A 16879-nucleotide genomic window follows, 5' to 3' on the forward strand; every position below is an offset into this window, starting at 1 on the left:
ACATAAACACAAGACATGCAAGAACTGAAAAAGGCACAGACTGTATTGTTCACCCTCACATTAGGCTGAACCCAGATCCCTGCACCCCAGCTGCAGTTGGCCCCTCCGCACACTGCCAGGATCTGCATGTGGACCTGCTGGTGTGGGGCTCCCCAGACAGAGCCTGGCAAGGCCCGGGCAGAGGGTTGTGGGAGCTGAGGCCAGGCTCAGTCCGTCCTCTTGAGCACATGGATGAAATAGCAGGGAATGTAGGCCTGGCCTGGCTTGTAAGGCTTGAAGTCACCCAGGATGCTGTGCTGGCACTTGCCCCCAAAGGCTGCTCGGAGCAACTCGGTGAAGGACGTTAGACAGTGAGGGTAGTAGGAGAGCCGAAACTTACTGCAACAGAGATGCGACCAACCGTGAGGACTGGTGGCCTCAGCACGGCCCCCGCCCCCCCCCCCCCAACTCATCCCCCACCTAGCTAAGTGTATACCTCAAGCCAAGAGAACCATCCTGGCCAGCCCCCGGCACCTGCACCGTGTAGTCCAGGGTCACCATGTGGGCCTTGTTGTTCACTGTCAGCACTGAGGTCGTGATGTCCTTGGTCAAGTCACTCTGTAAGTGGTGGCTGCGTTAGTCTCTGCAACCGCTGTGGGGCCTGGACCCCAGGATCACACCTCCCACTCTGGGCCCTCCCTCAGGGGCCCACCTTATAGTAGATGTTCTTTCCTGGGGGTGCACAGCCTGTGCTGAGGATGTGGTCGTAGTTACGATGATCGATGACCAGCAAGCCCCCTGGCCGCACCATGTTCGCAATGTTCTTCAGTGCCAGACGGTGCTCACTCTGGTCCCCTGAGCTCCCAGCAGGAGCGAGAGGCTGTGTCTACTTAAGGCCCCCGACACCAGTCTCCCCTCCATCCTTCTACTACCCAAGGATGCCAGTGCCAAGGCAGAGAGGGGCAAAAAGCATAGTCTGCTCTGGCGGGAGAGCAGGTGCCCAGGGCTCTGTGGGAAGGGGGTATAGCTCAAAGCAAGGGCCATGCCAAGGCCACACCCTCTCTCACCTTTGCAGTCTGGCAAGTGAGCAAAACTGTTTCCAAGGCAGATGACAGCATCGAAGCCGCCCTCTGGTGGCTGGGGCACATCTTTGTCCAGAGTCATCCAGTTGGCTTCCTCAATGACTGGGGGCCGGAAGAGGAGATCAGGCGGGCACCCTGGTACCACCAGTACCCATCTCCACCAAGTGCAGCTCTGCCTCAGTTTCCCCTCAAGAGACACACAGGGACTCCACATCCAGTTAGAGGGAGGGGATCATTATGGACATGGAGGGTGAAGGGGAAGAGGGGTCAACAGAGAAGGAAGCCATGGTTCAAAAGGAGGACTCTGTGCTTATGGGCTTTTATTTGGGGGAGGGAAAAACATTATAATTAAGCCCGGCTGGTGTGGTTCAGTGATTGAGTATCCAGCTGTGAACCAGGATGTCGCGGTTCGATTCCCTGTCAGGGCACAGGCCTGGGTTGCGAATTCGATCCCCAGTAGGGGGTGTGCAGGAGGTAGCCGATCAATGATTCTCATCATTGATGTTTCAATCTTTCCCTCTCCCTCCCCCTCTCTGAAATCCATTATATATATATATATATATATAAAATATAATATAATTAAAACAGCTCCTCATACCTGATATCGCATTCTGGCACCTAAGCCTCCCTTTTAAGGGAAATGACAGTAATTTTGCTGTGTCCTTTAGGAAAACAAACACCCCACCCAGGAGCCCAGGGCAGAGAGAGCAGTGTCCTTGGTGGTTGGGCTGGGAGCCTGACTGGACCGCATCGCATACCCCACTTGTCGAAGGCGGGCTCATGGCGCCGGTTCCAGCGCTCTTTAAGTGCATATTTCAGCATCTTGTCACTGGCGTCCACACTGGTCACGATGAAGCCCTCTTCCACTAGCATGATGGAGTCCACCCTGGGTAGGACGGGGGATGAGAGGCAGAGAGGGGCAATCAGGGGGCCTGGGGAAGGCGAGGAGGCCCCTCGCACTCCATTCCTCCACTTCCTCTCCCTAGGCCCTCTCTGCTAACCTCAAATGACCTGGCAAATCTATTTCTTATCACCAGGCAGCAACATTGTGTTTTGGTGTTTAGCACCTATTCAGAGTCAGATATTCTACAAATGTGCATTAAGACTCATAGCAATCCACCCTAGCTGGGTTTGCTCAGAGGGTAGAGCCTTGGCCTTCGATTCTGGTCAAGGGCAAGTACCTGGATTGCAGGCTCCTCCCAGCCCCCCGCTGTGCAGGAGGCAACCAATCAATGTGTTTCTCACACATCGATATTTCTCTCCCCCTCTCTCTTCCACTCTCTAAAAATCAATGTATCCTCGAGGGGGAGGGTTGAAAAAACAAATAAAAAAGGAGGTGCCCCATCTGAGAGCCGGGGCAAGGTTGCATGCAAGTCGTGTAGAGCACAGGCCAGACTCTCGCGACCTGTCTGTTCTCCTCTCCGCCAGATGGGGGATCTTTCCCTCTCCGAGGCCGAATTTCCATAGCTGTAAATGGGATTGCACTGCGTACTTACCTCCTCGGGTTTTGTGAGGATTTTCAAAACATGTTTCAAAAGCTCCTGGCACAGCTCTTGGCACAGACAAATGCTGAGCAAATGTTAATTGTCAACAATTGCCATCACCCGAGGAATAACACGGGAGCAGGATCCGATCGCTCTGGCCCAAAGCCCAGCCCTGGCGCTGCCGGGGCGAGCCGCCTTCCCCACCAGCTGTGCCCACCCTCACTCTCGGTCTGGTCTTGGCGCCCTCACCCCGCCGGCCTCGCCCGTGCTCTGGGCCTGCCTGTTGGCCGGCGGGACAGACGCGGTTCCCGGCGCAGGCGGCGGAAGCTGCCCCTGAGTGCCAGGCCAGGTCCTGCAGTGCGGCGCCCCGTTTCCCCGGACCCCGTCCCCGCCAGGCTCACCCGGTGCCGCAGGCCACGTCGAGCACCCGCTGGCAGCCGTGCTGGCGCAGCAGCCCGAGCAGCCAGGCCTTGTACTCGGCCGTGCGGCTGCGGGTGTCCCCGATGTAGAGCTGCCACACGCGCGCCGCCTCTCCATCTGCGTACTGGTCCGGGAGCCCTTCCGCCGCCACCCCCAGGGAGCGGGTCCGGTACACGCTGTCCACCATCCTGCGACGCACCTGGCTCTGCGGCAACCGGCCCCGCATTTATAGTCCGGCCTGTGCGGGAGGCCCGGCGGTCCCACCTGCCCAATGGCAGGTGAGCGTGGGGACACGCCCCTGCTGGGTCCCGGCCCAGCACCCGCGGCGAGGGCCCTCCCTCAAAATCCTGGGCGCACCCTTCTGTCCCGCCTGGGGATCCAGGCCTCTGGGCAATCCCTCTGGGCGGGAAAGGACTCTCCTGGCCCCGTGCCCAGCTGGCAGGAGGACCGGGAGGGTCAGGAGAGGGGGGAGCAGTGAGAGTGCCCACTTCACCCCCACCCCAAACCGGAAAGAAAGGAAAGACTTTTCTTCAGCGCCAGCCGGTGCCCAAGCTGGTCCTCTGAGCTTCAGGCGGGTCCACACAGAGCTCAGCGCCCAGGACTGGACCATCCTTTGTGAATGAAGGCATTAGCATATCTAAAGAAGGAGTGGCCGCTGACGGAGGCCTGGTCAGCCGGCAAAGGAAGGAATGGGGAGTCTCTGCGGAGAATGCTGGTCTGGCCCACCAAGTCCAGGAGCAGTTCTGAATCAAGGCATCAGTCCACCCACCTGAAGGAAGGTGCTCCCCTGTCCTGTAGGTGATGCAGCAAGCGTTTCCCTGAGCCGCTTAAGGAGTGTGGTCCTTAGCAGTCCGCAAGCTTCTAAAAACCACCTGCTTTCCGCGGCGATGCCCACGGGGTGGGAAGTCAGGGTCAGGGTGAGAGTGCCTGTACTCTCGCCATATCTTGCTCATTGTCACTTCATAAATTGGTCTTGGGGGCTTAATCACAAGGAACAGCAACAGCCTGTAATTATTGGAACCACCCTTCCTCCCAAAGCAGGTCTTAACCTAGGACAAGACCTGGACTGAGATGGATTCAGTGAGAGGATGCCACCCAGCGCAGCCCAAGACTGCAAGAACAGCCTTCCCACTGGTCTGCTCCACTGGCCGCAGGAGAGTGAGATAGACATGTAGACTTCCGAACAAGGGAGCCTCTCCTCCTCTCCTCCTTGTTGTTGTTAGGAATCCGCACCCAAGGCTATTTTCCCATTGATTTTTAGAGGAGTGGGAGGGAGGGGAGAGACACGGAGAGAGAAACATCCATGTGAGAGAGACATATCAATTAGTTGCCTCCCACACGTGCCCCAACCAAGGCTGGGGATCAAGCCTACAACCAAGGTATGTGCCCTTGGCCTGAATCGAGCCAGGGACCCTTCAGTCCATGGGCCAACACTCTATCCACTGAGCCAAACCAGCTAGGGCCCCTCACCCTTTATTGTCTATAGAATCTGGGAGCTGGAGGAACCCCAAAGATCATGTAATCATTTTTTAAAAATTGATTTGAGAGCGAGATAGTGAGAGAGGTAAACATCCATTTGTTGTTCCACTTATTTATACATTCATTTGTTGATTCTTGTATGCGTTCCAACCTAGGACGATGCTCTAACCCACTGAGTTACCAGGCCAGGACCCATGTAATCCTTCTTCACTTTAGTTCACAGACTGCCTCGAATGGGCCTGTCTATGCCCAAGTAATGGAGCCTTGTGCTTATGCTGACCCTATAGGCAGGTCTTTGGCAACAAGCTTGCAAAGGCACTGTACTGGGGAGTTGCAATTAAACCCAGTTTTCTTTTGTCAGAATGTTCCAGGGGAAATCTACTCCATCACTCCTAGACTTGGAGAAAAAACTCAGGTTAAAAGAATTGTCGCCGAAACCGGCTTGGCTCAGTGGAAAGAGCGTCGGCCTGCGGACTGAAAGGTCCCGGGTTCGATTCCGGTCAAGGGCATGTACCTTGGTTGCGGGCACATCCCCAGTGGGAGGTGTGCAAAACGCAGCTGATCGATGTTTCTCTCTCATCGATGTTTCTAGCTCTCTATCCCTCTCCCTTCCTCTCTGTGAAATATCAATAAAATATATTAAAAAAAAAAAGAATTGTCCTCTCAGATGTGGGCAGCAATCTGTGTATATAACTACCTCTCTATGGGGTGGATTTTTATATTTATTTTTTATTTATTTATTTTTAATATATTTTATTGATTTTTTACAGAGAGGAAGGGAGAGGGATAGAGAGTTAGAAACATCGATGAGAGAGAAACATCGATCAGCTGCCTCCTGCACACCCCCCACTGGGGATGTGCCCGCAACCAAGGTACATGCCCTTGACCGGAATCGAACCTGGGACCTTTCAGTCCGCAGGCTGACGCTCTATCCACTGAGCCAAACCGGTTTCGGCTTTATATTTATTTATTTAAATTATTTCTTTATCCCCTTATCTCGTTTTATCTTTATCTCGTTATTTATTAATTTCTAAGTATGAGGCCTTTCCAAGGAAATTAGTTCCTTCCTTGGGTAGGAAAATACATTCTGTTTTTTTTGTTTTGTTGTTGTTTTTAACTGTTCTTTTTTTAAAAAAATATATTTTTATTAATTTTTTACAGAAAGGAAGGGAGAGGGATAGAGAGTTAGAAACATCGATGAGAGAGAAACATTGATCAGCTGCCTCTTGCACACTCCCTACTGGGGATGTGCCCACAACCAAGGTACATGCCCTTGACCGGAATCGAACCTGGGACCCTTGAGTCCGCAGGCTGACGCTCTATCCACTGAGCCAAACCGATTAGGGCAACTGTTCTTTTTTTTAAAAGGAAGATGCATTCTTTACTTAAAATAAACTTGATACTATTCTACTCCAAATCAGGAGGAAAGGAATAAATTGTTTGGCTATAAATTGATGAGCTGGGAGTGATATCTGTTAACTTAATTTGGCCATAAGAAATACAATTTTAGGGAAAAATAGACTTAATAGATTACCTACTTTTGCATAAAATAGGTAATTTCTAAAATGCACTTAAGAAATTTGAGGACAAATGAAGAATGATGTTCAATTAGAATAACAACCAGAATGGTAGGAAAATAATATTTTTGTCATTATTTTTAAATGGATTGACTGGATATAAAATATTTGAGAAGTTATGTGGCCTAGGACAGTTTGTTTTCCCCCTTACTATCGCTTTCTTTTCCATTTACTTTTGCTGCTGACCCCTCTCTGCATGGGTCTGCAGTTAGCCTGGGCTTTCCTCAGGGCTCCACATGCTGTTGGGGAATGCCAGCTTTGAAAGACCAGGATAATCATGTCCATAGATTTACCAGACTCTTCGGTTCGAAACACTTAAGGACAAATACTACTGTGATTTTGAATACTTTTTTCTCCTAACATTTTTATATATAACTAGAGGCCCGGTGCACGAAATTTGTGCACGGGGGTGTGTGTGTCCCTCAGCCCAGCCTGCACCCTCTCCAATCTGGGACCCCTCGAGGGATGTCCGACTGCCTGTTTAGGCCCGATCCCACTGGGCCTCACAATCCAGGACTGCTGGCTCCCAACTGCTTGCCTGCATACCTTCCTGATTGCTCCTAACCGCTTCTGCCTGCCAGCCTGATCACCCCCTAAACACTCCCCTGCCAGCCTGATTGATGCCTAACTGCTCCCCTGCCAGCCTGGTCACCCCTAACTGCCCTCCTCTGCCAGCCTGGTCACCCCTAACTGCTCTCCCCTGCAGGCCTGGGTCCCTCCTAACTGCCTTTCCCTGCAGGCTTGATTGCCCCCAACTGCCCTCCCTTGCAGGCCTGATCTCCCACAACTGCCCTCCCTTTAAGGCCTGGTCCCTCCCAACTGCCCTCCCCTGCTGGCCTGATCTCCCACAACTGCCCTCCCTTTAAGGCCTGGTCCCTCCCAACTGCCCTCCCTTGCTGGCCATCTTGTGGTGGCCATCTTGTGTCCACATGGGGGCAGGATCTTTGACCACATGGGGGCATCCATCTTGTGTGTTGGAGTGATGGTCAATCTGCATATTACTCTTTTATTAGATAGGATAGAGGCCTGGTGCACGGGTGGGGGCCAGCTGGTTTGCCCTGAAGGGTGTCTTGGATCAGGGTGGGGGTTCCCTTGGGGCGTGGGGCAGCCTGGGTGAGGGGCCTATGGTGGTTTGCAGGCCAGCCACGCCCCCTGACGACCCAAGCGGAGGCCCTGGTATCTGGGGTTTATTTATCTTCTACAATTGAAACTTTGTAGCCTGGAGCAGAGCCAAGCCTTCTGCTTGCTCTGTGGCGGCAGCCATTTCTATTGGGATTTATGTATCTTCTATAATTGAAACTTTGTAGCCTTAAGCGGAGGCCTGGGCCGGCCAGGGTGTGCGGAAAGCTTGGCTTCCTCCATCACCGGGGGGCAACCCTAGCCTCCTGCTCTTTCCAGCTCTGTGGCTGCCACCATTTCTGTTGGGCTATATTTATCTTCTATCATTGAAACTTTGTAGCCTTGAGTGGAGGCCTAGGCCGGCAAGGGCAGGCAGAAAGCTTGGCTTCCTCCATTGCCAGGGAAACCCAAGCCTCCCTCCTGCTCTCTGTGGCCGTAGCCATCTTGGTTGGGTTTATTTGAATATTCGCTCTGATTGGCTGGTGGGCATGGCTTGTGGGTGTAGCAGAGTGAGGGTTAATTTGCATATTACTCTTTTATTAGATAGGATAGTGAAGACTTGGAGAAGAGCATTGACTTGTAAATGTAGACATCTTTGCCCATCCTTTCATTTAGAAATTGCCATTCAAAGATCAGACTCTGAAGCTCTTTAATAAAATTACCTTGAAACAAAAAGGAAAAAAATTACGTAGAACAACTATTTAAGTGTCTTGTTTTTGATTTGGTGTAACATGATTACCCATACTGTACCCAGAAAAAATTTTTTTCTTTTCCAGAAACTATTTGTTTTTTCCCTTTCCTGTTTTAAAATAAAGTTGTTTGGCCCAGCCGGCATGGTTCAGTGGTTAAGTGTTGACCTATGAACCAGGAGGTCATGGTTCAATTCCTGGTCAGGGCACATGCCTGAGTTGTGGGCTTGATCCCCAGTGTGGGGTATGCAGGAAGCAGCTGATCAATGATTCTCTCTCATCATTGATGTTCCTATCTCTCTCTCCCTCTCCCTTCATCTCTGAAATTAAAAAATATATATATATATACATATATATACATATACATACATACATATATATATGTATGTAAAAAAAGTTGTTTGAATTTTAGGTGTAATTCACACCTCTGAATGTTTGGATAGCATTTTTGTGATTGGTTGCAGCCTTTAGGCTAAAGGCCATTTTCTCCATACTGATAAGGAATTTTATTTAAGTATTAGGTTTTTATTTAAATAAAAATGTATATTTCTAAAAAATCTTAAACATCAATTTTTAAAAAATATATATATTTTATTGATATTTTACAGAGAGGAATGGAGAGGGATAGAGAGCTAGAAACATCGATGAGAGAGAAACATCGATCAGCTGCCTCCTGCACACCACCCACTGGGGATGTGCCCGCAACCAAGGTACATGCCCTTGACCGGAATCAAACCCGGGACCCTTCAGTCCGCAGGCTGACGCTCTATCCACTGAGCCAAACCGGTTTTGGCTTAAACATCAATATTTTAACAAAAATAAAATAAAGTGCTCTCACAATTTTTCAAGAGATGAACATGTGGATGAGGCTTGGTGCACAAATTCATGAATGGGTAGGGTCCAGCTGGCCTGCCCCAATCGGGCTGATGGGGGCCGGCCAGCCGAGGGGAGGGGCCATGGGAGGTTGGCCGGCTGGCTCTGCCCCTGATTAGGCCGGTTGGTTGACCGGCCGCAGTGCGCCTCATAGCGACCGGTCATTCCTGTCATCCTGGTCGTTCCAGTCACTTGGCTTTTATATATATATGTAGACATAGATCATTTTCCAAATGAAATTTTTCTTTTTTTAAAATAATACTTTATTGTTTAAAGTATTACATATGTCCCCTTTTCCCCCCATTGACCCCCTCCAGCCCCCACACCTCCTTCCTTACCCCAGGCCTTCATCACCCTATTGTCTGTGTCCATGGGTTATGCATATATGCATACAAGGTCCTTGGTTGATTACCTCCCACCCACCCACCCTCCTTCACCTTCCCTCTGAGATTTCACACTTTGTTCCATGCTTCCATGTCTCTGGATCCATTCTGCTTATCTGTTTATTTTGTTACTTAGATTCCACATATGAGTGTGATCATGTGATACTTGTCTTTCTCTGATTTATTTTACTTAGCATGATACTCTCCAGGTCCCTCCATGCTGTCTCAAAGAGTAAGAGATTCTTTTTTTTTAACTGCTGCATAGTATTCCATGGTGTAAGTGTACCACAGCTTTCTTATCTACTCATCTACTGATGGGCACTTGGGCTGTTTTTAGATCTTAGCTATTGAAAATTGTGCTGCTATAAACATAGGGGTGCATACCTTCTTTCTGATTGGTGTTTCTGGTTTCTTAGGGTATATTCCTATAAGTGGGATCACTGGGTCAAATGGCAGTTCCATATTTAGTTTTTTAAGGAAACTCTGTACTGTTCTTAATAATGATTGCACCAGTCTGCATTCCCTCCAGCAGTGTACTAGGGTTCCCTTTTCTCCATATCCTCGCCAGCATTTGTCATTTGTTGATTTGTTGATGGTAGCCATTCTGACAGGTGTGAGATGGTACCTCATTGTCATTTTGATTTGCATCTCTTGGATGATTAGTGACTTTGAACATTTAGTGACTTCTGTATGTCCTCTTTGGAGGTGTCTAGGTCCTTTGCCCATTTTTTAATTGCATTGTTTGTCTTACTTTTGTTAAGTTGTAGGAGTTCCTTATATATTTTGGATATTAACCCTTTATCAGATGTATCATTGACAAATATGTTCTCCCACACAGTGGGCTATCTTTTCGTTTTGCTGATGGTTTCTTTTACTGTGCACAGAAGCTTTTTATTTTGATGTAGTCCCATTTGTTTATTTTCTCCTTAGTTTCCTTTGCCCTAGGACAGTGGTCGGCAAACTCATTAGTCAACAGAGCCAAATATCAACAGTACAATGATTGAAATTTCTTTTGAGAGCCAAATTTTTAAAACTTAAACTATATAGGTAGGTACATTGTGATTAACTTAATTAGGGTACTCCTAAGCTGGCCTTTGCTAAAAACGTCCTCAATCTGATTGAGGTACGTTTGCTGAGGTCGACCCCTTCCAACTCTCCCATCCACACTCATCTTGTATACTTGTTTCGTCTATCTCCTTTCGTTAATCCTCTCTATATATCCACACCATCTCAACATACCTTTCTCAATCCTCGATACTACATCTTCTTTCACTCCACAACGTTCCCTAAAATTAACTTAATAAACTTTACTTAAAGTTTTAAGTCTTAGTTAAACTATAGGTACGTTGAATAAAACTTGATATCATACTTAATAATGATATTATTTATTGATAAAATTAAATTCCTTACAATTTACCTTACAATATCCATAAAATTAAATCATGACAATGACTGACAAACACTAATGTGAACAATGGCCTTGCATCTCCTTGGAAAGTTTGGGTAAGTCAGTTTTGTATGTTGTTGTTTTTAATTTTAGGCACGATTCCAGGTTCTCATCAATAAGACGACTTCTCAATTTACTCTTGATATGGTTCATGGTTGAAAATGATTGTTCGCATAAATATGTAGACCTGAATAAGGAAAGAACAGCAAACGCTAGTTTTTTCAGTTGATTATATGAGTCAGGAATACTATTCCAGGTGTTAAAAATCAACATATCTTCCTTCTCCAGATCTTTCAAAGCAGACCACTTGTGCTGTGAACTAAGTTCACATTTGTTTTTCTCCAATATTTCTATATCAGCACAAAGACGTTCAAATTTCGAGCTCCACAATTCTTTGTTTTTTAAATCCAGCAATTGCATTTCAAAGTTGCCAATGTCAATATTAAACGGAGAAAAATTTAATTCTGTTACAGTAGCATTAAGAGGTTTTTTAACAAAGGCTAACGTCGCTTTGCTGTTTCTGAATTCCTGAAACCTGTTGAGAAAAGCTTCCCTCATATTTAAAAGTGTTGTTTTGAAATAGCAAATGTCAATATCAGAATTATTTTCTTGGCGATGTTTCAACAAGCTTGGAAAGTAAATCAAAGTTTCTCTTTCAAAATCTTGAGCAAAAAGAGATAATTTGTTTTCGAATGAAATAACTTCTAACATCGAAAAAATTGTGTTTCCTTTTCCCTGTAGTTTACGATTTAGCTGATTTAGATGAGACGTAATGTCTACATTGAAATAAAATTTTTGGATCCACTGATCATTTGTTAGTTCTGGATAGTGAACACCCTTCTCAAGGAGAAATGCTTTAATTTCTGTTAATAAGGAAGCGAAACATTTCAAAACGTTTCCTCTTGATAACCAACGTACCTTGTTATGCAGCAGAAGATCTGGGTACTCACTCTCCATTTCAACTAAAAATTCTTTAAATTGGCGATGATTAAGAGCTTTAGCTATATGGAGTTGATAATGTTAATCACCAATTCCATAACTTTGCAAATTTCTTCTGGAAATGTCTGCGCACAAAGCGCTTCTTTTTTAAAAAATATATTTTATTGATTTTTTACAGAGAGGGAAGGAGAGGTATAAAGAATTAGAAACATCGATGAGAGAGAAACATCGATTCAGCTGCCTCCTGCACACCTCCTACTAGGGATGTGCCTGCAACCAAGGTACATGCCCTTGACTGGAATCGAACCTGGGACCCTTCAGTCCGCAGGCCAACACTCTATCCGCTGAGCCAAACCGGTTAGGGCCACAAAGCGCTTCTTGATGAATGATGCAATGGTAAGTATCTTGTGATTAATTTTTTCTTTCAAAATAGCAACAAATCCATTTCTTACGCCGGTCATACTTTTCGCCCTGTCTGTTGAAATTGAGACAATTTTATCGAGTGGAATATGATGTTTTTCAATGCACTCAATTACAGCATTTGCTATATCCTATCCATGTGTTTGACCTTTGGCAATAATCCTAAAAGTTCTTCTTTAGGACCTGTAGATGAAATAAATCGCACAAAAAGTGAAACTTGCGCTGTATCATTTATGTCACAAGACTCGTCAACTGCTATTGATAAAGCTGAAACCAATTTAAGATCTTCAACTTGCTGGTCGGTTATATTCGAAGACATTTTGACTGTTCTATCTTTCACTGTTTTAGCAGACAATGGTAACTCTTTAATTTTTTTTAGAATATCTGCTTTGTTCTTAAAATCCCGAAATAGCTCTTCGGATGCATTGATAAAACAACTTTTTATGTATTCACTGTCTGTATGTGGTTTTCCTCTCTTAGCAATCTCTGGACTAACCACAAAACTTGCAATATTAACATTGTTGGAAGATTGTATCCAGTAATTAAATACAGAATTTAATTTTCTTGACTCTTCTGAAGTTCCTCAACTGCTTTCTTCCTTGCATCACTGACAGGATATTTAGTACTAAATGACATGTGTTTAGTTGTAAAGTGTCTCTCCAAATTTGATTTCTTGTTATGTGCCAATTTTTCCTGACAAATAAGACAGGTCGGAAGGCCATTTAAGTTTTGAATAAACGCGAAAGTCTCGGTCCATTCAACTTTAAATTCACGGTTTTTGTCTTCCGTTTTTCTTTGCTTCTTCTTTGTAGCCATGTCAAACAGGGCACCTAAAAAAAGTTTCATTTTATAATAATAAAGCTACCAACACAAAATAATTACAATTCTTAAATTGATGACAAAAATACCTGTAGGATTTGCAACTGGTTGGAAAAATACAGGCAACTTTATGCTTCGAGTAGGTACTTTTGTCACCCGCGCTATTTGCGGACGTGACTAGCACTAACCACTGCACAATGACACTGCTGACTGACTGGCTCCCTCCTCCCCCCCTCCCACCGTGCACGCTGCGTATCCGCGGCCCGCTGCGCGGCGTCTCCCGTGGCCGGACCATCCGACCGACCGACCGACACCCCCACTTCTTCTAACACCACTTATTCAAAATAGACTCGGCCCAGGCCGAAAACCGACTTCTGCACATGGGCCACGAAGTTTCAATCACACTGCATGTGTGCGCCCGCACATGGTATTTTGTGGAAGAGCCACACTCAAGGGGCCAAAGAGCCGCATGTGGCTCGCGAGCCGCAGTTTGCTGACCACTGCCCTAGGAGATGTATCTGTAAACATATTGCTACGAGTGATGTCTGAGATTTTGGTGCCTATGGTTTCTTCTAGGATTTTTACAGTTTCACGACTTACATTTAAGTCTTTTATCCATTTTGAGTTTATTCTTGTGTATGGTGTAAGTTGGTGGTCTAGTTTCATTTTTTGCATGTATCTGTCCAATTTTACCAGCACCATTTTTTTTTTAGCTTCTATTGAATGAGGACTTTATTTTATTTTATTTTTTTTTAACATTACAAAGTCTCCTTTTCTGGTAAGATAGATCTTACACCCAAAGATAACCTTCAACAATTAAAAAGAAAATTAAAGGAGAAATCCATTGTTCATGAACAAGAAGATTTTACAGTAATGATGGCAGGAAACCAATACATTTCACAACCTAGGGGTTCAAACCAAGCATCTAGAGCAGATTATAAAGTCTGAAAGATGACAGGAACTGGGTAATTATGCAAACTGCTCACAGTGCAGAACCGGGCTCTGACAGACTGAACTCACGCTTGCTTTGCGTTGTGCCTCAGAGCCTTTGCATTTGCATAGGTTCACCCGGACTTGGCAGCTCCCCCTCCTCCCAGTCTTTTGTACAAATCATTAAGGCAAGTCTACAAAGGACCTGTAAGGCACAGGGGTACAGCAGCTGACCGGAGGACGTCTACGTAACTTCCTGCAGTTTAATATCTAGTAGCCTATAATGCAGACACTGGTGTGTCAAACTCTGTGTCTCGTTTTATTTTGTGTCTTTTCAGCATCAACCTGCACCCAAAGCGCAAGAGGTCATTTCAAGTCACTTCAGTGGAATAAGCAATACTTCATTGCATTTCTAGTAAAATAACCAATTCAAAGCACTAAAAGAATTAGAAGCAAATATAAAGGAAAAGCCCTCTAGTTTAGACTTATAAGCAGAATATCTTTGACTCTCCAAGGAGTACCATGTTGGCTTGTGAAATTATACCAATTAATTAGGACTCTTCTACATTTCTATTATAGTCAGATCATTATATAATTTCTATAGGCAACACCATTTATTGAAGAGACTCTCTTGACTCGATTGTATGCTCTTGCCTCTTTTGTCAAATATTAATGGAGCATAATGGCTTGGGTCAATTTCTGGGTTCTCTTTCTGTTCCATTGATCTATACGTTTGTTCTTGCGCCAGTAGCAGGCTGTTTTGATTACGGTGGCTTTGTAGTCTAACTTGAAATCTGGTATTGTGATTTCTCCAACTTTGTTTTTCTTTCTCAAAATGCTGCACCTATTCAAGGTCTTTATTTTATTTTATTTTTTAAAATCCTCACCTAGGAGATTTTTCCATTGATTTTTAGAGAGAGTGGAAGAGAGAGGGAAAGACAGAGAGAAACATCAATGTGAGAACACATCAATTGGTTGCCTCCTGCATGTGCCCGGACCAGGGCCCGGGCTGAGGAAGAGCCTGCAACTGAGGTACGTGCCCTTGACAGGAATCGAACCTAGGACCCTTCAGTCTGCAGGCCGATGCTCTATCCACTGAGCCAAACTGGCTTGGGCTTGGGTCTTTTTTTATTCCATATAAATTTTTGGAGTATTTGTTCTAGCTCTGTGAAATATGCTGTTTGTATTTTAATAGAGATTGCATTGAATCTGTAGATTGCCTTGGATAGTATGGACATTTTAATGATGTTGATTTTACCAATCCATGAACACTATATATTGTTCCACTTATTTATATCTTCTATCTCTTTTTTTCAATGTCCCTTAGTTTTCTGAGTACAGGTCTTTTGCCTCCTGGGTTAAGTTTATTCCTAAGTATCTTAATTTTTTTGTTGCTAGGGTAAATGAGATTGTTTGTTTAGTTTCTCTTTCTGAGAATTCATTATTGGTGTATAAAAAGGCCAATGATTCTTGGGTGTTGATTTTGTATCCTGCTACATTGCCAAATTCGTTTATTAAATCTAGTAGTTTTTTTTGTGGAGTCTTCAGGGTTTTCTATGTACAATAGAATGTCATCTGTGAATAATGAGAATTTTACTTCCTCCTTTCCAATTTGGATGCCTTTTATTTATTCTTCTTGTCTGATTGCTGTGGCTAGGACTTTCAGTACTATCCTATACAATAAAAGGGTAATATGCAAATTGACCCTAACAGCAGAATGACCACTAAACCAGTCACTATGAGTGCACTGACCACCTCTTGGTCCTTTCCCCGGCTGGCAGGCTCTGATCACATGATGACCACCTGCGGCAGGGGCAGGCTGGCAAGTGGGTGGGAACCAACCTCTCGGTCTCTTTTCTGCTGTCAGGCACCAATCACCCTATGGCGAATGGGGAACCGGTGGTGGGTGGCGGTGGGGGCGGGGCCGGCTGCGGACCGTACCCACACATGAATTTCGTGTGCCAGGCCTCTAGTGTTGAATAAGAGTGGTGAAAGTGGACATCCCTGTCTTGTTCCTGTTCTTAGGGGAAATGCTTTCAGTGTTTGCCCATTGAGTATGATGTTGGCTATAGGTTTGTCATATATGGCCTTTATCATGTTGACATATGCTCCTCTATTCCCACTTTGCTGACAGTTTTTATCAAAAATGGGTGTTGGATTTTGTCGAATGCTTTTTCTGTGTCTATTGATATGATCATGTGATTTTGTCTTTCAATTTGTTTATGTGATGTATCATGTTTATTGATTTGCGAATATTGTATCAGCCTTTCATCCCTGGAATAATCCCACTTGTTCATGGTGTATGATCTTTTTAATATATTGCTTGATGCGATTTGCTAATATTTTGTTGAGGATTTTAGCATCTATGTTCATCAGGGATATAGGCCTGTAATTCTCTTTCTTTGTAGTGTCTTTATTTGGTTTTGGAATGAGGATAATGCTGACCTCATGTAAAGAGTTTGAATTGTTCCTTCCTCTTGGATTTTCTGAAATAGTTTGAGGAGTGTAGGTGTTAGTTCTTCTTTGAATGTCTGGTAAAACTCCCTGTGAGGCTGCCTGGACCTGGGCTTTTGTTTGCTGGGAGTTTCTTTATTACAACTTCTATTTCATCAGTTGTTATTGGCCTATGCAGGTTTTCTGTCTTTTTTTTTTTTTTTTAAATCCTCACTGGAGGATATTTTTTCCATTGATTTCTAGAAAGAGAGTGGGAGAGAGGAGAGGGAGAAAGAGAGAGAGCAACATCAATGTGCAAGAGAGACAGTGACTGGCTGCCTCTTGCCTGCACCCCTACTGGGGCTGGGGAACCTGCAACGGAGGTACATGCCCTTGCCCAGAAATCAAACCCATGACCCTTTGGTCCATGGGCCGACGCTCTGAACACTTAGAAACTGGCCAGAGTTGAAAATTTTCTATTAATTGATACTGTCCCCAAAACAAATGTTTGTTTCAACTCTTTACATGAAGATGTTATTCTCTAATATTCCATTAGGTTGAAAATTGTATCTGATTGTTTTTAATCTTCTTTAATTATTACCAAATGTACCAAATAATTGCAGTCCTTTATCTTTAAATTGTCCATGTCCTCTGACTATGGACATATATTGAAGCTGTCTTTTTTTTTTTTTTTCTTGGTTAGTCCCTGTGAATTTTAGGTAACCCAAATCTGAGGCCCTGTATCATGGGACAAAATGTCACAAAATATAAATCAATTTATTGTGACTTAACAAAAGTTATTTTAA

At 45.1% G+C, this 16879-nt stretch overlaps 1 protein-coding gene across 1 annotated transcript; it reads right to left on the bottom strand.

The window, feature by feature from the left end:
• Positions 1–22: 22 nt before the first annotated feature.
• Positions 23–3586, bottom strand: GNMT (glycine N-methyltransferase). The gene is made up of 6 exons (XM_080666250.1): positions 2947–3586; positions 1820–1947; positions 1047–1163; positions 692–834; positions 476–597; positions 23–378 (listed from the first exon to the last, which is right to left on the bottom strand). The coding sequence occupies exons 1-6, from the start codon at positions 3189–3191 to the stop codon at positions 207–209; spliced, it is 927 nt and encodes a 308-aa protein (XP_080522376.1). The 5' UTR covers positions 3192–3586; the 3' UTR covers positions 23–206.
• Positions 3587–16879: the final 13293 nt, after the last annotated feature.

This window comes from Plecotus auritus (assembly GCF_963455305.1).
Source record: "Plecotus auritus genome assembly, chromosome: 4".
In the NCBI taxonomy this organism is placed as follows: domain Eukaryota; kingdom Metazoa; phylum Chordata; class Mammalia; order Chiroptera; family Vespertilionidae; genus Plecotus; species Plecotus auritus.